Here is a 21,197-nt window from a genome sequence, read left to right as displayed (position 1 = left end):
TTCGAAACAGAAACTATTCAAGCAGCACGGAACTATCAAAGTATATCTGGACACTCAAAGACAGCAACACCAACTTCACAATTAACTGGAGTATTTTAGCGACCGCCCGGCCTACAGCAACAAAAGCAAACGGTGCCACTTGTGCCTCACAGAGAAACTTTACCTAATTAGAGCTGACACGAGAATAAATTTTACTTATCAAATTTCACAAATTTCACAAGCCGCCAACAATAGTCCCCCAGAGAATATTTATTTATTTATTTCATCGCACCAGCGAATTAATTAACTGCTATATAAAAGGAGGTATGTTCTTTATTGAATAAAATTCTGTCTGACGAGCGCTTCGGCGCGAAACTCAGAGTAACGGAGAATCGATGCGTCCTCTTTGATTCTTCAACTAATGTATATATATATATATTTATTAATTAAGTCCGCCAGCTCTCTCGAGAATGGCTGATTAACCCGTTCGTTATGCAATTGTAAATGTAATTGGTACATTCCTCTTATTAACCGAGTACTGTAAGTTACGGACCGAGTACAAGGTTCAATAATAGTATTGACGGAGATAACGAGTCTAATAATGTATTTATCATATGTCTGGTTTCAAATACAGAGGTAAGTTCCAGTTCAAACATACTTTTGAATGGTGAAAACTGGCTAATTTGACCAATCGTAGCGCACGTACCAGCTGTATGTGTACTAAGTGGGCAACGCTGGAAATCTCTAATTAGCTTAACACTGTACATAAAATTAGGTGGGCATTAGGATTTGAAGTTTTGCAGTTTGGACTATTTTTTAGATCGGTTTTTCGGCTTTGGTGTTCGTTGTGGATTTTCCGTTATTTAGAAGTTGGTTTTCGGTTTTCGTCAAAAATACTAATGGGTTTTCGGATTTGGTATTCGACATGGGTTTCGGTTTTTCATAGTTGGGTTTCCGGTATCTTTTCGACTTAGCTGCAGTGATGCGCCTCCAGTGATCTCCAACAACTGCGAATCCTCTGTATCCTCCGCTTGTCACCAATGTTTCTAATCGATTATGGTTTTAATATCTGAGATGTGAAAAATTATCGGTTTTGCAAGCGGAATTTGGTTTTGATCAATTTTTTTTTTTTTGCGGTCACGCGGTTTTTGATAAGTTTTTTCTACGGTTTTGCGGTTTCTACTAGACCCCAATGACTCCCTCTTAACATGTCACGTACTGATATCGTGCAATTTATTATCAAGTCAGTTCAGCCTGTCAAATGATGGCATGATATTACTTGGATGTATGACCGTAGCACGTGGTACAGTACAGTAGCGTTAAGGCTCGGCAATTTTGAGAGTGTCAACGACACAGCATATCACTTAAAAAAAAAGGATTATGTTTTATCGCAATCATCTGTTCTGTAAAATTTTGATACTGACAGGTGACCGCTGGCGGTATCTCCTGCATTAAGCAAGCAGCGGTAGATTGGATCGGAGAGATTTTCTCCTAAAGTGAGTTGAATAAGTGGGAAATTGACGCAGATGGGTGCCATTTGTATGAAAGATGAGACCCAACGGCCTTATGGGAAATGTTCGGGCAGACATATAATTAGTGTCATTCTTAAGAAACCTTTGTTATGATCATCCTTTTCTTTTAGGAAAGAGTGGATTGCTTCCATCATATTCACCACGTACAAATGGTGTTATGATCATGTAACTGTGTACCTAGAGAGCTATAGACCACTTTCATAAATGGCTGCCAGATTAATATTCTTTTGTTTACATTTAAATTTGCCTGGGTGGCCTCGCTTGAGATAATGTATTCTTTTGAATTTTGTACTGGAGAACGAGGCCACCTAGGCAAATTTAAATTTAAACAAAAGAGTATTAATCCGGCAGCCATTTATGAAAGTAGTCTATAGGGTTCTCATCGTTCATTGTATATTGAACCTTGCCAATTCCTTAAATGAAATCCTAGTTTCTCTGAGAAATTTTTGTGGTATCACAGGTGATATACCACTTTCATAGGCGGCTACATTTCTTTGGGTCTGCGAAGTTCAGGACGATCTGTCAAGCAGTGTCTAGCACTGCTGAATGTGTATTATCAGGCAATAATTCGTAGACTTAATGAAACAAACTTTGTGAATAAACAGGTGCGACTTACACATATCTAGCTTGCTGAACTCTGTTTGACTAAGTTGTTGGTATTTCTAATGTAAATTTAGACCTATTTTGATCGAGAAACGCCACAGAGAATGTCATAAAAAACTGAATGTTTTTAAGTGAGTTTTCCTTATTTAAGATGATATTTACTCAGTGTGACTAAATTGCTGAGCGTTAACGCATAAACTCAAAACAACAAGATGAGCCCTTCGTAGTTAGCAAGGCGGAAAAAACGCTTACGTATTGACTGGAGAGAACATTACGCACTGTGACATGAAAAAACAAACAACATCTTAATTACGTCGATAAGCTCTGGAAACTCGACTCGAAAGTTTATTTTACGCCACGGTGTTTCTTGCACTACGGTTTTTCTTGCACCAGGTGATCACTCACTGAAATTAGCCTCTTCAAAAATGCCTCGACCAAGAGTCGGACCACTGACCTACAGGAAGTATTTTGGACGCTTAAGCTTCATGTTGCAAGTATCCTGCATTCCCAAGTAATGGGATTTCGAAATAGTCGCTCCTTTCACGTGAATGAAAAAGAAGAGGCTCTGTTACAGAAAGAAACCAATTTCCTTCGTTTTTTCTGTTTCTGGGTTTACCATATTTTCGCCCCGATCGTTCACGAAAAAAATGACCGACCGTCTCAGAAAAAAGTGAGAAAGATTTATCTTTTGACAGAGACCACATGTTGCTAAATTCTCGCAAAAAAATTGTCACACGAGCCTATGAAGAAAGATAAAGTTACATCTGATATTGCCTCAATATTGGCAAACAAAAGGTTGCATTGAACAGGTTCCTATTTCAGCGTTGCCGAGACCGACTGAAACGTATGATGCAAATATTACTTGAGCAAAGCTAAGGGAAAAAACGGTGAGTGGTTCCGGATGTCTTACTGGAGTAGGTTGTCAGCTGCGAGGCGAAAGTGGCGTTTTAACCCGCGACAATGGCAAGTACAGCTAGACAAATATCAAAACAACCAATTACCCCTGAAGAGATAAAATTCATAGAAACGTTGAGGCTACATGACTGGTGATTGACCGTTTCTAACACGGTTCTATTTCAATTTGAGATTCAAAGGCTCTCTTAGATGGTCACCAACTTAATCTTATTTCTCGATGGTCGTTGAACGATGAATCGTGAACAAAAACATACCAGAAATATATAGCAGGTAAAAACACCGCTCTCGTGTAAGCTAAGCAATTAATAACTCGTACAAACCAGCGAGTGGTCGAAAAACACGCAACATGAAAGGTGGTGACCGAGCTCGTGTTGCATGTCTGATAAAGTTTCCTGCATAACGGTCCGAGACGCGAGGCATCTGTAACTTGTGCATTAACAACACCCTCGATTTTCTTATTGCTTCGTCAACCTGGCTTTCATTTTCTTTCATTTTCAACGTCAGTTGTCCTCTTTTATTGTTTTAAAATGTGCGTGATGAAATTTGTCCACAGGATAGGTATCTGAAAGACCCCCCTCTATGAAAACCGCTGGCATGGTATTTCTACTTCAAATGCAGCAATACTATTGGTTCAGCTGTTGGCAGACGTCAATAAATAGACGACACAAGCTCGGATAAACTCACGGGTTAACACACCGATTTTTTGCTCGCGTTTCTGATTGTTACGTTTATAGAACACATTTGAAAGTATCCACACAAGAATTTAGGAGCCAACAACGGGTTAAATTTTTCATCAGAGAGGAAACCCCAGTGAGAAAGCCATTGTGAGGTATGATCATATTTATGCGTTTGAAAGAAACTTCAGTTCTCATTCGTACAGAACAGTTTTTATTTTGGTACTAGTGAGTTGTTTTTGTCACCTTTTTATGACTGAACGCAACAAACAATCGATATTTTCTTTAAACACCTGGCATAGAATATTTTGCGATAACGAAAAGCGTTGGCGCTTTTTATAATACCTCAAAATTGTACCAAATTTTTCTCCCAGAAGAGCAAACCTTCCGGTATAGTTGCCAAAAAGCGCGAGGTGCTACTATACCATTAATTAACACCAAAACAGTATGGAACTAAACAAGAATAGAAACAAGAATAGAAACAAGAATAGAAACAACTAAACAAGACAAGATCTTGGAGTGTCATTCACATTGCATCAACTGAATTTGGATAAACAGAATCTGAATCACCATAACAAATTCGAACGACTCTCAATGTCTAAAGATTTCCAAAAAAAAAAAAAGGCAAAAAACAAAACAAACAAACAAATGATTTTTTTTTTGCATTTCATTCAGGCTTAAAAAACATTATACCAGACGACGCATTTATCATTTTCTCCTACGGTGATCATCAGGAGGTTTGTGCGACCAGCCGTCAGCATCCCAAATCGCATATTAAGTATATTAAGTACCCTTTCATTTATGTTTCCTATCATTTTCATTTCATCCGCTTCTGACTCGAATTTACGGGTCTTTTCTTTTAAGAATACTTACCAGAGGGACAATGGGCTGATAGTCGTGTAAAAGAGAGAACTGACTAAATAATCGTGTTTCTGTGGACGAGTCAGGGTCGTTTCGTCATTCATTACTTACAGGTCAAGAAAGATATACATCAAAATAATCAGAATTCATTTGTAACGAAATTCTTAGTCTACAAGAAACGAAAAGCTCCCGCCTAAAATCTCCGCTCTCAAATTGTGGCTTGAGTGTTCAATTAGCGGCTCTCTTCACCCAAACCATGTCTGGAAGACACAAACTCAAGGCCCATCAAAGCCTGAATTAATTTTTTTCTTAAGTTTCTCTTTGCGTGCAAGGATCAAGTCGTCATTTATCATTCACGAGTTAAAAATAATTTGATTCATTTATCGTTTCTGAATGGCTATACTCTTTCATTTTTACCTTTAGAAGTCATCCTTAAGGCAAATACAACATTTTACACACAAGAAAGTCTTTTTAAAGTACCAACATCTCAGCGCGCGCATCACTGATAACCATTTGTCTCCCATTAATGACCAAGACAGAACTTCTCTTAACAATATCAATACAATAACAAGCAAAGAAGTGATGAGAATAACGAGAAATATCAATTAGAAGATTATTGGCTGATCCAATACCAAATTCCCTGAACTGACATCATAAGAATTGTATGGCAGACAGTAAGCAGAATTCCCAATGAGATCTCGGCGTTGAATGAATTAAAAACATTAGGTGAAAATGCTTGTTAATCTTCTCCATCTAGAGACATCTCTTCCATTCCCCTCGGTTGATTCCAAGCTTTTTGATGTTTTTCGTTGTAGAAAATTTACGCTTACATTTATGAGACCCCTTTTTTTACTTAAAGTGCTACTGAAACGTAATTTTCATATCCGAGATTTTTGCAATATAATAAAGTTTGAACGTTATTTTCAAACGCTGTGTACTTTTTTGGGGCCAACGCATAGCGGAAAGTACAGTTTTAACTATTCGAAGTTGACCGGCTGAGATCAAAATCGGCGGCCATTTTGGCGCGGCCAAAACAGCCCTGTGACGTCACTGGTTGTGTACTTCTCTGAAAGAAGGGTAAAAGCATGGAGTGTGACTTGCATGTTGGGAAGCCAAAGAAGAGGATTTCGGGCAAGTACTGTGTTGCTGGTGGGCCAGGAAATGTAAGTTGCACAAACAACTCCAAAACAGAGGGCGTATCGATGCACATGTTTCCTCGGGAAGACGCAGTTCGTGACAAATGGGTTCGTTTTGTGCGAAGACATCGAGCAGACTGGCAGCCATCGAAGACATCAGTGCTTTGTTCGGTACATTTCGATGCATCAGATTTTGAGCAACGGCTCGATTTAAATATCGGTGATGCTGAATTGTTTAAAACAAAAAGATGGCTGAAAAAGAATGCTGTGCCGACTAAAGATCTTGTGAAGCTGCAAGAGAATGTTGTAACCCCACGTGAGCGAAGAAAGGTATGTGTGTGTGTGTGTGTGTGAGTGTGTGTGGTGCGTGTGAGAGGTTTGAAATACATGAAAGTTGTCTTTTACTACATCAATTTCGACTTATATATAACCTCTACTCATAGATTATTCGAAATGCTGCTAAGCAGACGACGATTCATCCAGAAGAACCAGATGGACTGGAGCAAAATTATGAGATTTGCTCTGCTCCCCTTTCATTGCCATGCGACCAAGTTGAAGCTGAGGCCCATCTGACAATTTCTTCACCTGATCCCGATCCGGTGCCTATTGATTCTCTTTCAAACCCATCTGAGCTAGAAGTATCTGCAGTTACCTGTGAAAAATGCCAAAACTATGCTGAGCGCTTTGAACAGCTTCAAGATTCCTGTCGGAAAGTCAAGCAAAGAAGGGTTGCATTACAGATGGAAGTAAATCAGCTGAAGAAGATCAACAAAGGTCTCTGCAAGGTAAAAATTATTTACAGCAGGCTATCTGAGTTAGTTTTATTGCATTTTTATCCAGGTGGCCTAAGTATACATTTTTCTTTTTAAAGCAACTAAAACAACTACAAAACGATTCATTGTCTTCCAACTGGAGTGAGGAAGAAGCAGGTGAATTATTTCTTACTGCGAACACAGAGAATGATCCAGACGAAAGCCTGGCCGATGTTCACTCATTGAGCGAGGATGCTCCACTTGAGGAAAACCTTGGTGACGCTGATCGTGAATGGAAATTGTCAGAGGAGGAAGCAGAAATGGACGATGATGGAGATGACGAAGGAAAGGATTCACCATGCACAAGAAATACTATAAAGTAAGAAATTTTATTTTTTTACCATTAAGTCACATAATTTTTTGTATATGAGAATGTTGTGGCTAGTTCGTTGCAATTTTATTGTAAAGTATTGATAATAATAATAACAATGTTTGATAATAATTCAGTTTCAATAACTTATCAAAAACTACCGAAGAATAAACTTACCAAGTGTTATGGCCAAAATTGCTACAAACATGCCAGTGAAGTATTATGTACCATAGAATTAATAATAATAATATTGATACTGATAACAGAAATAAACTACACAATAAAAACAAAAATATCTATTTTAAAAGTTATAAAATGTTATAAAAGTTCTAATGGTTTCCTTTCTTTTTTTAACAGAATGACACCTGGTACTCCATGTGAAGATGAACCAAAGTTCATTGTTTTTTACAGTGCATTGTTGGCAGTTTTCTCTCTCTTCTGCTTCAACTGCAAAGCCAGCAACCCGTCAGTGTCGATGGAAAGTTGTGGAACCATGGTCACTGTTAACCAAAACTGTCAATCATGCAAAAAAAATTTCAAGTGGGGAAGCCAGCCTTTAATTCTTGGAAGATATCCAGCAGGAAATCTTATGCTAAGCTTTGCTATCTTAATGGCCGGTGCCTCTGTTGGAAAAAGTCTTCTTGTTTTTAAACACATGGGCCTGAGTGTGTACGAATCACGTACCTTCTTCTATCATCAAAGCAAATTGCTCTTTCCAGTAGTTTTAAAGTACTGGGAAAACTACCAGGCAGTGTTGATTGCCAAAATTAAGGAGCTCAAAGATGCAGTATGGTCAGGCGATGGTCGGTTTGACTCGATGGGACACTCGGCCAAATATGGGGTTTATACACTCCTTTGCTCACCCATTATGAAGATTGTACACTTTGAATTGTTACAGGTGAGAACTGATTACTAAGTAGTGCTGAGATTTTCCTTGTAAATACATTATTTAACTTTCTAAGGTAACATGAAATGCTGTATGTACCTGAGACTGTATTTATTCCTTTGAGATAAGCTGTCAAACACTTCTATTATAAAACATATTTTTGTCCTGCATGTGCACAACTTATGTCTCTTTGATTTCAGGCAAACCAAGTAGGCAGCAGCACTGCTATGGAATTGGAAGGCTGTAAACTTTGTTTTCAGTATTTGATGAAGGTTGGCCTTGCCATAAAAGTTTTTGTGTCTGATCGCCATAGAGGCATCGCAAAGTGGATTAGAGAAAAGCAACCTACTGTAAAGCACTACTTTGATCAGTGGCATGTAGCCAAAGGGCTGGTTAAGAAACTTCTGGCTGCAAGCAAACTAAAAGGGTGTGAGGTGATTTCTGAGTGGATAAAGGGAGTAAAAAATCACATCTTTTGGTGCTCAACCTCAACAAAAGCTGACTTTCCCGACATGATTCTGGCCAAGTGGAAATCATTTATGCGCCACATATCAAATAAACATACAGGTCATCCTGATAGTAACTTTGAAAAGTGTGCACACGATGAAAGCATAACTCCTAGGAAATGGATCACAGTTGGTATGTCAACTTCATGTTTAGAAAAAATGTTGTATCTTTAGGTCTGGTTGCTATTTATACTACCCATACAGATATTGGCTGTACTTTTCTGCTCCCATAACATGACAGTGTAGAATGCTGTAAAATAATGTAACCCAAGATGTACCTTTGCCTGCACTTCAATTGTTAAAACACTCAGTATATAAATAGTAATCTTTTTACTGGTTTGTGCCTTTATAATAATAATTCTCTCAAACAGACCTCGTACCCATATTACCAGTAATTGCCATCAACCTGTCATGAATTTGGTATGGATTTTCTTAGCCTGTAAACAGTTGAATTTCCAGCTTTTGTTTCATGGTAGTGACATGAAACAAAAGCTGGAATTGCAAATGTTTTCACAGGCCAGGAAGTCCTCTGCAAATGTCCCTTAGATCTACATCATTACTGTTAAAATGCTAAACAGCATTTATTGTTACATTATTTTCTAGGGACTAAGCCATATGAAAAATTGCAAGAAATTTTAATGAAGACTAGTGTACTGAATGATGTCAAAAGGCTGTCTCCTGTGGCAGAGACCAGCTGTTTGGAGGGTTTTCACTCCACCCTTAATCAGTGGCATCCCAAGATGATGTGCTTTTCATGGCTTGGAACATTCTGCAGGTAAGATTTATACATCCTTCGACATCACTTATCATGAATCTTTTGGTTGAGAGATGTGTAACCCCCCCCTCCCTGTGTCTCTAATATGAAACAGACGTGGATGCTCATCTCCCAAGAGGATAACAATTTGGGTTTGGCTCTAGCTTTTTGTTACCCTGAAAGAAACCACTAGCACTAGAAATATAATTAAATTGTCCCAATTTCCTAACGTGTGGCCCCTAAAATAAGACCTTCATGGTCTAAATTTTTCCTCCAGACCACTTAAACACCCCTAAGTGAGACAACCTGCATCCCAATCTATTTCATAAGGGAGTCCCTCCTCTATGGCTGTAAAACCCTGAGCAAAAAACCTTGTTGTGCAGAACTGTGTGATAATTAACAAATAAATAAAATGTATCAATGTTTATTTTTTATTTCCATTTTTACAGACATGTCTTAGCCAGTGTGCATTTCAATGAAAACCTAAGAAGAGACACAAAGAAGACAAAGGAGGGGAGAGCTTATGTGAATGTAATATATCCTAAATTCAAAATGGGTGACGAAGTTGTGCGGGAGGTTGCAGAGCCACCTTCATATGGTATGTACCACATAGCATCTCCATTATGTTCAGACATGGCCTAGGCTAGTAAACAGAAAAAAAAACATTCCTAGATAAGATAGTACAGTATTAGAATTCTGTATCAACTTTAGATTTATATTTTAGTGTTGATGTACTTTTTCTTTTGTTTCAAAATTATAGGTTATGTCCAAGACATAAAGCAGCTGTTGTTTAGCATGACAAAACAGGAGAGGGATGACATTAGGGCAAAATACAAGGCAAAGATTCCTAATCCCTTGAACCACCAGTTCCCTGAACGCAATTCCAAGGATACAGCCATAAGGCGTCATGAGGCACGCAAGCAGCTCCAGACAGAGTTATTCCCTTCAGGTAAAGTGATCACCAAAAATTTGAAAATCCTTGTGTCTTAAAGTCTCAGGTATATCATATTCTGGGGTTGACATAAACCCAAACTTTAATCTGGACATACAATGGAAGGTAGATCTTTGGGATCTCAAATTGATAAGTTTACAGAATTGAGGTGATAAGTGTACAAAATTGAGGTGCAGATAATTAAAGTACAATATAACTTAGTCTTCATGAAGACTAAAATAATACTTTCTAATTACAGAAGCAGAGCAGTTAAAGTTGCAGCAGCAGGGTGAAAAGAGGTCTACTTCTTCTCTATCAGGAACCTCTTCTAAAAGAAGAAGGACAACAAGAACACAATGATAAAAACCAGTGGAAGACCGGCAAAGACATCACTTTTCAATGAGCAGTTAATAATATTGCCACTGTTGATTATTTCGGAGAAATAATTTAATTCTTCTTAAATTGGTTTTATTTTACTCAAATGAATTTTTGGGAGGACTTTTATTTAAACATGGTTCTGCTCAAACAACCTTTATAGAAGCTTTTGCCCCCTACATTGTGTTGAAAATAGATACATGTATCATTCAATGGGTTATTTCAGGCTGCCATATCAGTCGGCACGCTCCTGTCCAGACACATAGCCTGTTGCCTCTGGTGTTTGAAAACTTGATCTAATTTTGTGGTATACACATGATGGCAAGGGCCTTGTGTTTTCCCATCCTAATGGGCCGAATAGCCACCTTGCTAACCACCGATATGCCACAGCTCTTAGGAACCTAAAAGTAAGAAATAAAGGTTAGAAGAAGAGCTCTACAAAAAAATTATCCCATTCCTTAACTATGACCAATCAGGGGTAAATTACTCCATAATAAAGTCCACAATTTCCCTGCATTTTATGTTGCTGTCACCATCTAACTAATCGCCTCCCCAATACAAAAGTGCAGTGCTCTGCGTCTGAAAACGAAGATTTTATTTGTGTGATAACAGGTTTAATTTTATCGACTACTCACTTGTTTTGTGTGGCATTATTTCTTTTCCGGTAATGTCTGCCATCCTTGTTTCGAAGAAATGGTCCGACTTGCTCAAGGACGGTGCAGTTGGTCATGGCAGAAAAGTCAGAATGACTGACTATACATTGTGCATCCAGACCGATAAACGTGAACTGCCTCCTTGCCTCGCATATCTCTAGACAACATCTATATTCACGCGCTCCGACCAAATGTGTTGTGTTGCAATTTCCACACGAACACCTGTTAAATGTGAGGCATAGAAATGAGCCATGATTTATCAAAGGGGTACAAAAAACATTTATACGCCCTTACCAATCATTTAGAGCGAGTTGTCCCTCCAAACGCTGCTCTAAAACAGAAGGCAAAATGCCATCCTCGTCTTCTTCATCGGCGGCCATATCGGCATCTTGGCTGTCTGCGAGAGGTTCGCCTTGATAGGGAGCAAAATTCCCGTTCAACCCAAAATAGACGCCACCATCTTCCTCTTCGCTACTGGAGACAACTTCGCTTCGTTCAGAAGAAGATTCACTGGACAAAACTTCGATGTCTGCCATCTCCTTCGCCCACGAATACAAACAAACAGTGAGCGAAATAAACCACGCTATCCGAGTGAACACAACCAGTGACGTCATCAATCCATTTCGCTCGGTACCAGAGCCCGGACATGGTTTTGTGTAAAATTTTCGATTTGAACGGTTGAAAAAGTTATCTTTCGCTTCTTTTTGGCCAAAGCAAATTATCTCATGATGATCAGCATATTCAAAACTACAGGTTAGAGCAAAAATTTCAGATACGAAAATTTCGTTTCAGTAGCACTTTAAATGAAATTTCTTATTTCGAAAAACTAAGCTAAGCTAATGTAGTGCAAGGTAATGACGGCCATCAATGTCTGATTGAATTAATTATAGCAATTTGAAATATGACTGAACGAAGTTTCCTTTTGCTTTCAGTAATTTTTTTTTTTGGCAATTTCGCCCACAAGGAAATGGAAGAACACGGGCCACATTATGCAAGCCGTGAATTATAGTGGTTTTTTAATTTTTTTTTTTCACGGAAGTAAAAGTCTAATGAGTGAACGTGATATCATAAACTTTGTCCACGACAAATGCATTATCAGTGGGAGCACACTCACACAACTCTGAGAAAAATTTACAAAACTTTTACAATGATAATGATGAAGTATAAAGGAAGCAAAATATAACAACAACAACAAAAAAAAAACGTAGGGGACATCTCAAGGTGATCAGCGTAGTCCTATGATCAACAGTAACTGGGGAATCTTATAGATAATAGATTTTCTTACGGAAGTATAAATCAAATACGTGAACAAAATTTCGTGAAATCAGTCGACGACAGATGACAAATGTCAACGACGTTTCCTTTAGCTTCGAGCGATTTTTTTTTTTTTTTGCAATTTCGCCCACAAGGATATGGAAGACCACGAGCCACATAAAGCAGGATGTGATCTGTGGTGGCTTTTTTTTCTTTCACGGAACTATAAATCAAATGAGTTAATGAAATTTCGTGAACTCAGTCGACGACAAATGATCAGGAGGAGGTCACTCACACAACTGAATGAAAAGAAATACAAAAATACTAGCGATGTTCATAATAAGATAAAAAAGCAAACAAGAACAAAATTAAGGGGATATCTTCCGGAAAAACTCTCTTGACGCATCGAGATTTAACCCGGTGATCAGCTTATTCCTATGATCTCGCACAACTGGGGCTATTTTACAGATAACCGTGAGGTCTGTTAAAAGTAGAGGCGCAACGCGTGCATAGTAGAAACTTTCTTTGATATTGTGCCAGATTTGACTCATACACCTGTTGGTATTGGCAAAAACATGCGTGAAAACAGGTTATTATTTTCCGATTTGTAAGATCTCTATTAGTACAAGAAGAAAAAAGAAACCTTTCAAACGGGAGGTGAATGACAAATGCAACAGAAAGCTACTACACAGGGTAAGACAAAAAAGTTATTTTACAAAACTTCTTGATCTTCGAATTCGTGGTCGAACTTAATAGAACACTGAGAGTCTATATTACTGCAGTTACTACGTATATTCAATACACTTTAGAGAGTTGAACGTTTACCGTTCATGTTTATACACCTCATTATCAGGTCGAAAACATCACATGCTGCAAGATCTAATTGCCGGACATAGGTTGTGTTGCTGATGAGATAATTTAACCTGCTCCGCAGTAAATGTTTGTTAAAATCGTACCAGATGGGAAGATTGCAGCTGATTTTTTCCTGTTGTTCTTCACGAAAATTTTTTTAAAAACTGATCATGTATAATCAAGGCTGTAGCAAACCATAACTAATAGAACACATTTTTTTTAATCATAAGGAACAACTCAGACAAGATCAACTACGCTATTATACGACAGTTGATTGGCAAACATTTTCGATGTTTTTTTTTTCTTCTTCTCTTACAACATCGCAAGCAGTATTAAATAATTAAAAATTTATGTTGACATTGTTCTCATGTTTATGCATGAATATGAAAACCGTGAAATTTAAACCTAAACTCACGAAGATAGATAGTCTCATTTCATTTTCTGCTGGTCTCAGAGAACATTCAGCTGGTACGAAAAAAATGAGCTCTCGATGAATAAGGTTATGATATACTTGGTTAAAAAAAAAATCGGAAGCTCCTCAGAAATGTCAGTGTTACTTCAATTATCAATATTGTTTATATTCGATTGCCATAAGAAATGCTAGCAAGTGCACTAACATTGTAAATGTTTAAGAACTCACGCAGCAATATGTTGAGTAGTATAAGCCCCATTGGTAATTACCTCAGACCATTTCACTTCTTTACTGCTTTTATATTTCTTTTCGTTTACGGTGTTATATCAAACAATATCGTCTAGTTAATAGTTTTCTCTCATCTCATCATCTTTCTGCTTATCAATGTATCAATAATGTAAGGGAGAAATTTCTCTTTGATCACTCCTGGGAATGAAAGATTTAAGAAAAGAACTAAACGTTTGCCAGGTTAGGAAAACATCAAAGGTCACTTCGAAGAATTAAAGAATAAGCTGAAATAAATAGTGATTGTGCTCAAGCTAGGCGCGAATTAGAATTTACACTCTTCAAAAGCTTACGCGAAACTTTTTCAAGATGAAGGAACTGTGAAATGGCTCCTTTCAGCTACTGCGAGAATTCTTAATTAGCCGTTGGCGTTTCCTATGTGATGGGTTAAAAATTACCAGAAAAACGCAGTAGCACAAGAACCTCCAATGATTAAAATGTTTTGATAGACACGGTCATGCAATCATGATTAGCTACAATGTTCAGTTGTAATAAAAAGCAGCAACTTAACTCCGTCTGTCTTACAAAGTTCACCGGTTTCCAAACGCCTATTCCAAAGCATTCATGCGACCTTCGGATCTTCATCAGTCAATTCGCTGATCAACCAAGGGGGTTGAACAATTGAAATTGCCATTTATTCATTAGCCGTCGTAAACAATTCCTAGAAAGTTTTTTTTTTTTTTTATCTGACGTTTAAATTTCAGCAACTCAGTCGAAGGAAAAAAAATTAAAATAAAATTATGATGTTTGATTGAAGCGAGTGATAAAAATAACATAGATAAGATGAACATTCTTCACGAATGGTTTTGCTCACTAACACACATTTTTTATTGTATTTAGTTTTTGCCGTAAGTGAATATGACTCTTCCTTAATATGAAATTTAATGGATGGTCACGAAATGTTACAACGATTGGGCGTTTGTTGTCAACAAAACAGCTAAATTATTGAAGTTATTGTGAATTAGAATAATCTATTATCTCAACAAGACAGAGGTGTATTAAACAAAAAGATCTATCAACCAATAACTTTGACTCGAAGTAATGAAGACAAGATAACATATTCCTGTTCGAAAATTCGACCAGTTTCGTAGCTTGACGGAAAAAACTTTATAATTTTTTTGGACCCAAGATCTCTGCAGATACTTTTAAAACAACACCAGAAAATTTACCGATATCAATTGATTTATATATAAGTTTCCTGGAGGAGTCGAATATAACTGTACATAAAATTAGTTGTAATTTTTTTTTTATCAAAACGATGCTTTAGGCAATGGAATTAAGGAGGAGGTGTAACTGACCGATTAGCGTTTCATTCTATAAATGGAAAATTCATTTTCAAAGGATAAAAACTTTTTCCATTAGAATTTATGTATCTTAGGGAAGATAAAAATAGGGATTTTGTTGGATTATACCAAGTCTCCAGCTGCTGTGTATTGTGGGCTAATCATAGGTCGCTCTATGAACAATTAAGCTCATTTTTACATCTGCGGCATTAGAGTCTTATTTAGTCTCGCACAGAATTGAAGCGAGATTGAAGATCAACCGTGTTAAAGGTTTGTAACCTCTTTTGTCTTCCTTTTAAATTTTGATAACGAATAACTTTGCCATGCGGAAAAACTTTTCATCGAGTAGTTTAAAAAATGTGTTTAAATGTCAAGCTTCTGTTGCCGCGTATGGAAACCGCAAGGGCCGTCAGTAATCCTTTTTTTTTTTTCGTATTTAATCCTTAACATGTGGCAAAGACATAAAACTTTAAAGAATTCCCTTTCGTGATAAAGCTATACACGTCTTCCGTTGAGGGCCGACAAAAACGGGAAATTTAATTCTCTGATCTGTTCGAAGAAAAAGTGTTTGAAATCTGGAAAAGGGTTCCACCAAGAGGGTGTGCATGAAGCCTAATCGGGGCTTGTACTTTCAATTGAAACTTCAGTTAAGCCTTTACATATTAGTGACGAGAATTTTGGGCATAATCCGTGACGACTCAAAGAATGGAGTTACTTGCAAAGGGTTCTCAGAGTCTAAGAAACTCCTCCCTTTCAAAAGAAAGGTTTAGGGAGTAAATTAAGCAGCATAAACTACGTTTTTACGATATAATAATCTAGCGAAAATTCTGCTGGTGGTCAGCTCTAAATTCCATGCTGAGTTCAAGCTTCATGACTTCTTGGCCCGACGGGGCACCGTTAACGTTGTAGCCTAAAAGGCGAACCACCCCATCAGGGTGTTGACATGTAAGGCAAACTTTACAAATATGGAACGACTGAATGATAAAATTTCCCTGGGCTTCTTCGGCCGAGAATTGAAATAAAGTTAAATAAAATATTTATACCCTGAAAGGCGTTTTTTTTCTTCTCCAGCCGTTTAACACGTATTTTATCTTAATCATTATTGACCGAGAAGCCAACTATAGAGAGTGATTAAATAATAATAAGAAAAAAAATTATGAAAAGGCTCGAAAAAGGGAACAAAAATGGGTACATCTTAGTGTAGCAACATTTCATTTCACTTACTGTAGATTGTCAAACAACAATGTATCGAAAATTTAATCCATTGTATTTTACATCGGCTTTGTATGTCAACAATTTCTTTATATTTGAACAGTTCATGTAAACACACTCATTCGGTGGGGGGGGGGGGCTTTAATGGCCGATCTTACTTTGCTGTTACGTGAACACTTCGCCGTTATGTGTTACTGGAGAAGGAACATGAGCTGGTTACTGATAATCTACGCGCTTCAGAAAGTAATAACATTTCGTATCATTAACACTCCATAAACAGACGTGACTCACGAGCATGTTCAATTTTTCATAAAAAGGAAGGTCATTTCTAATTCCCTGAGGTGCCCACAGCAATTGTCCAAGGGCAAAATTTTAATTTTGAATTGTTTAGGGAAGTCTAACGTTGACAGGTGAAAAAAAGTTGTGCTATGAAATAGTGTTAAGAAAAGATTCCACTTTGTTAAAACTGAGCATGTATAGAAGTAAATTTATCGTAGCCTTTTCGCTGAGCGGTTGTGCAAAGATAAAGGCAGCATAAAACCAAGCGCAAGGAGGAGAAGAATCCAAATATCCTTTTTTATACGTACTCCAAAGTGTGGTAGCTATTTTCAGCCAACTGATTTTAAAAGAACAACATCTTTTTCAATACTTTCTAAGGGTTCTTGGGCGAACAGTTCGCAGGGGAAAAAAACGGAAAAACCACAAGATAAATTGAGTATGCAAATCACATTTTATAATGCTCTCTCAGAATTAAAACACGCCATATTATATTTTTGTACGACAATATATTACATGTTCATGGTACGTGCAAAGTCATGCAGAGTCAAACTTGGACATGCAGCCACACAACAGCTTGAATTTCTCAGGTAAAAAGCAAAAAGAAATACGAGTGTGAAAGTTTAGAAGAAACCACCTCGTTTCAAACGTTCCTCTAAATATAATAAGACTTCACCCCTCGTTGCAGTTGTTGAAACATTTACCACTTGTCTAGGTTGATGACGAGAGTTTTAGAAAATGATTTTCAGGAAAATCATTCAACATTGATAGAGAAGAGGGGTGCTCGGACGAAATTGCATGGGCTGTGGTTCGAAAGAATTTTCTAATTTCCGTTTAGTTCGACTAATTGTACCGCCATGCTGAGAGACAAACCAAGTTTTTTTCTTTTCTTTTTTTTACCAAGAGATTCATTAAATAGAAATATCTAAAATTCCTGATTCCTTTATATTCTTAAAAGCAATAAGTCGTTTGCAATGACTTATTTCTCAAATATAAAACCTACCAGTAAACCTCCGGCCTTCATCTTGTCTAAATTTTTTTGAACTGTTTTCAAATAAAAGAGCCAGTTTACGTCCCCGCTAACATTCAAACCGCAATTAAATTAAATTCTTTGCATTAGTCTGTTCATAACCATGAATTCCAAAAGGAAAAGAGGTAATAAAGTGTTGCGTGCAAAAATGAATTTAGTTACGTTTCACAGGATCAAAGATTCCATGATTCAAGGTCAAGGTAAACCTCTGGGAATGTTTTTATTGAATATGGAAATCGTCAGTTAACGTTTCCGTTTAAAAGAGGAATTTTTTATTGTTGCCTGTAGCATCCAATCTATCTGCTTATTTGTGTTCTTATTACTAAGAGGTACTAGTACAGTAAATAAAAAACTGCTTTAAAAGTTCTCCAATAAACGTTCTACCACCAAGTTCTGCTAACAATCCAAAACCTGACATCAAAATTTGGGGGATTTCGATGAACAGTCGTTATTACTGAAGCTCAGTTAAAACGAAAAAAAAAAAAGAAAAGAAAAAGTAGAGTTAAAAGAGTGATTTATGTGAGCATGTACACATAAATCCATCTGCGGCCTTTTTCAACTCCGCCGCCCACCCTTACGATCCTTTTAATTTTGAGTATGATATATGTTCACTATGTAAAACAAACAGCTGCGTGTCCATCAACTGAAAATGGTCGCGTGAGCAGCCAATAAAGACTCTAATTGGCTAAAACCAAAATAGTGTTAAGAAATCATTTATAATATATTGCCAACACACCAAACTATTTGTCACTGTCATTGTCATCCAATTCATTTGAACAGTCGTAACCCTTGCTTGGGGTGAGAACCTAAGAGGTATGTTGAATTTGGTCGCTCTAAATTTTTAATCTCTGAGTTCAGTTGTCAAAATATTATTCAAAATTAGGAAATTGTTCACGCGAACCAGAAATACCTCAGTTTGTCAGTAGTTAAACATAACGTTCCTGGCTAAGGCAAAACAAAATGATGTAGTCTGATTTTATTTTCATCACTTTCGTATAATCGTTACATCAGTGTTAAAGAAAATATAGGAAAAGAAATATATTGTTAACAACTGCGCAACTATTTAAATCTTATTTTAAATGTAGCTCAAGCAAGACCGCAATAATCTTTTTTGCTTCATTTCTCTAAATAGTCACGATTTCCAACAGGTTTTCTGAACAAGTTTGGGAGCAGAATTCCTGTTAGTGACTATTGATGCTTGATTAAATATCACATGAGACCTTTTAAAAATTAAGCTCGATTTCTGCTACTTTTTAGAGTTCAGTTCTTCAGGAAAGATAGCTTATTTCTGCTATGTGGCGAGTGACGGAAGGCCGCTGAAGTGAAATGGTGAAAAGGTTGAAGAAGGTCGCAAGTGACCAGATTGAAATGATCGCAAGATTATTTTCGCAAATTTAAGAGAATGGTTCACATTATGTAAATAATATAAGAATGCGTATAAATTACCGAGCTTTGAATTGCTTGTTTCGTTTGCAGCTGTGAGGTGAAATGATAGAGATGGAGCGCACGTTTAGCAACGAAACACACAACACAACTTCAGTGAGTGGAAGTAGCCCGCCACCGCCACCAGTGTTTCCAGAGTACCTCCATCAGCCACTGGGGGCCACTGTGTTCCAAGTCACTCTGTGGTCAACTGTGGTATTCCTAGGAGTTATTGGCAACCTCCTGGTGTGCACTGTAATTCTCAGACGCCCCAGGATGAAGACGACGATGAATTATTACTTGCTAAGCTTGGCCGTTGCAGACTTAGGAGTTTTGATATTAATCTATCCTGTGGCTGTGCTAAAATACCTCAGTCCATTTCGATGGGTGTTGGGAAAGCCGGCGTGCTTGTTCATGGTTCCTACACAGGAGATCTTCTTTGGATCCTCCATCTGGTCCATTACAGCAATTGCCATCGAGAGATACCACAATATAATTGGCTCTAGACGATACCGGATAAAGCACAGGTCTCGAATAACGACCTGGTTGGTTATCATGGGCATCTGGTTGGCCTCATTCTTAGTATCATGCGTTCCTCTATATACCGTTATTACCTATGAGCCCTCGATTCCATTGTGCTACCCCGACTGGCCAGACTTCTACGGAGGAAATGCTGTGTTTCTGTCTTATTCAGTGGCTCTTATTGTGGTTTGGTATGTCCTTCCTCTAGCTGTTATCGCTCTCACGTACAAAAAGATCAAGAATCGCATTCATCGTAGCGTTGTTTTCCGACAGTCGATGTCAGCTGGCGATGAAAACGAAGAAACTCTCTCGTCGCAGGCTGAACAAAACAACAACAGATCTCGGAAAAGAATATGGCGACAAAGTAACAAAACAAGACAGATTCTTACGCCACTGGTTGTATTATTTGCCGTGACAATGTTCCCGCTGACCGCCTTTCGAATCTTAGTGCTCATCAAGCCCAATGTTTGGGCCAGCCCTTACTATAACCTGTTGATGGGCCAAATAACATTATTCGTTGTCGTCAACTCCTCTGCTAATCCGCTTGTGTATTATATCACAAGTAAAGAGTTCAAAGAGGCATTTAGGGAGTTATTCAAAAAAAAGCGTTCCTGGTTGTGGAGACGGTTCAGTGACAGAGGAGGTAAAGCTTCGTCCATCTCGAGAACGACAGGTGTTTAGGAACAAAATAAAGAAGCTTAAGCTGATCAAACGCAACAGCAAATAACACAGTGCCAAAATTGACCCTGCCTACAGTTTACTCGTTGTCTGAAGAAAACAGTTTATTTCCGATTCAAGTAGGTGAAAAAAGTAGTTATCAAAGTAAAATAGTCAATGGACAGGCCCTTTCAGATCAGGGAAGGTGTTTTGATATGAACTTGCGTGTGCCAATAGGAAAAAACCCGTCTATTTTTAATTAAGGCAGTGGGATATCGCTTCGCGATTCGTGCGATATCCAGTGGTTTTCACTTGCAATCTAACGCGGAATTCACGAGTCCAGTAATTAATTTTCCTATAGAGTTCGTGCAAACATAAGTAAGCAGTATCTGCAAACGTTTACGTGCAAGACTCTTAGATGAACCACCCTCAGCTCTTTTAAGATTGCAAATCTCATGACAACACAAGAGATATGGCTATAGGACTACTATTACGATGCTCTCAGCTCCTCCTTAATAGAAATATTCATAACCATAGCCTGATGAAACAACATTTGAACAAATAAAAGAAATTCACTCAGTGCACGTTTAAGTTCGCTTCAGAGATGGTACGCTTTATTCATCCGTGACAAATAATCATTTAGGATGAACCGTTTTAGGTTTCACGACTCTGTTCGTGTTTGAGTGCGAAAAACCGTTTTAGGTTGGTTTGGTCAGTTGGTCGATCAACCTTTCCAACCGGGTACATACCAAGTTTACTTGAAATGGTCGAGAAAGCGCGGCTATCGACCGCTGTCGTTTTTGAAGACTGACTTCAGTCAGTACGCGCTACAGATGCCGGCCGTGACTCTCGGAATAATCAGAAACAGAACCGTTGAATTACCCTCCCTCTCTCAATGCGATAAATATATATAAAAAAAGAATTTACAGCTGTGTATAACAGAGAAAAAGAAGTAGAATCGCGCCATAGGACGGAAATTACCCAGCATGCTCTCTTTTGTAATCTTGTTAGCATGGAGAAGCCTTGTTACGACTACTACCTGGAATCAGCGCGTTACAATCGAAA

At 37.8% G+C, this 21,197-nt stretch overlaps 3 protein-coding genes across 11 annotated transcripts; 2 read left to right on the top strand and 1 right to left on the bottom strand.

The window, feature by feature from the left end:
- Positions 1 to 2,876: 2,876 nt before the first annotated feature.
- On the top strand, positions 2,877 to 20,712 carry LOC111335575 (neuropeptide Y receptor type 2). 9 transcript variants are annotated; one of them, XM_022941513.2, is made up of 4 exons: positions 2,877 to 3,001; positions 3,583 to 3,858; positions 4,379 to 4,440; positions 19,008 to 20,712. In XM_022941513.2, the coding sequence occupies exon 4, from the start codon at positions 19,020 to 19,022 to the stop codon at positions 20,154 to 20,156; it is 1,137 nt and encodes a 378-aa protein (XP_022797248.2). In that variant the 5' UTR covers positions 2,877 to 3,001; positions 3,583 to 3,858; positions 4,379 to 4,440; positions 19,008 to 19,019; the 3' UTR covers positions 20,157 to 20,712. The 9 variants fall into 9 exon arrangements, with proteins under 9 accessions (XP_022797248.2, XP_088585730.1, XP_022797247.2 ...); XM_088729604.1 differs by having other exon boundaries at positions 4,379 to 4,481; XM_022941512.2 differs by lacking the exon at positions 4,379 to 4,440 and having other exon boundaries at positions 2,878 to 3,001.
- LOC148725579 (uncharacterized) lies at positions 5,454 to 10,902 on the top strand. Its single transcript, XM_088729602.1, has 9 exons — positions 5,454 to 6,030; positions 6,144 to 6,485; positions 6,572 to 6,831; positions 7,180 to 7,720; positions 7,909 to 8,347; positions 8,818 to 8,989; positions 9,418 to 9,566; positions 9,729 to 9,917; positions 10,159 to 10,902. The coding sequence occupies exons 1-9, from the start codon at positions 5,650 to 5,652 to the stop codon at positions 10,257 to 10,259; spliced, it is 2,574 nt and encodes an 857-aa protein (XP_088585728.1). The 5' UTR covers positions 5,454 to 5,649; the 3' UTR covers positions 10,260 to 10,902.
- Positions 10,906 to 11,697, bottom strand: LOC148725578 (uncharacterized). Its single transcript, XM_088729607.1, has 2 exons — positions 11,222 to 11,697; positions 10,906 to 11,149 (listed from the first exon to the last, which is right to left on the bottom strand). Exons 1-2 carry the CDS (start codon positions 11,539 to 11,541, stop codon positions 10,906 to 10,908), a joined length of 564 nt encoding a protein of 187 aa, XP_088585733.1. The 5' UTR covers positions 11,542 to 11,697.
- Positions 20,713 to 21,197: the final 485 nt, after the last annotated feature.

Source organism: Stylophora pistillata, chromosome 8 (genome assembly GCF_964205215.1).
Source record: "Stylophora pistillata chromosome 8, jaStyPist1.2, whole genome shotgun sequence".
Lineage (NCBI taxonomy): Eukaryota > Metazoa > Cnidaria > Anthozoa > Scleractinia > Pocilloporidae > Stylophora > Stylophora pistillata.
Note: the sequence above shows the minus strand (reverse complement) of the source record. Positions and strands in the feature narration are given on the sequence as shown.

Coding starts and splice junctions, on each gene's coding strand:
- LOC111335575 (XM_022941513.2), top strand. CDS start 19,020: ATGATAGAGATGGAGCGCACGTTTAGCAACGAAACACACAACACAACT.
- LOC148725578 (XM_088729607.1), bottom strand. CDS start 11,541: ATGACGTCACTGGTTGTGTTCACTCGGATAGCGTGGTTTATTTCGCTC. Junction 11,150..11,221: donor CAACTCGCTCTAAATGATTG/GTAAGGGCGTAT, acceptor CACATTTAACAG/GTGTTCGTGTGGAAATTGCA.
- LOC148725579 (XM_088729602.1), top strand. CDS start 5,650: ATGGAGTGTGACTTGCATGTTGGGAAGCCAAAGAAGAGGATTTCGGGC. Junction 7,721..7,908: donor TACACTTTGAATTGTTACAG/GTGAGAACTGAT, acceptor CTTTGATTTCAG/GCAAACCAAGTAGGCAGCAG. Junction 8,348..8,817: donor TAGGAAATGGATCACAGTTG/GTATGTCAACTT, acceptor ATTATTTTCTAG/GGACTAAGCCATATGAAAAA.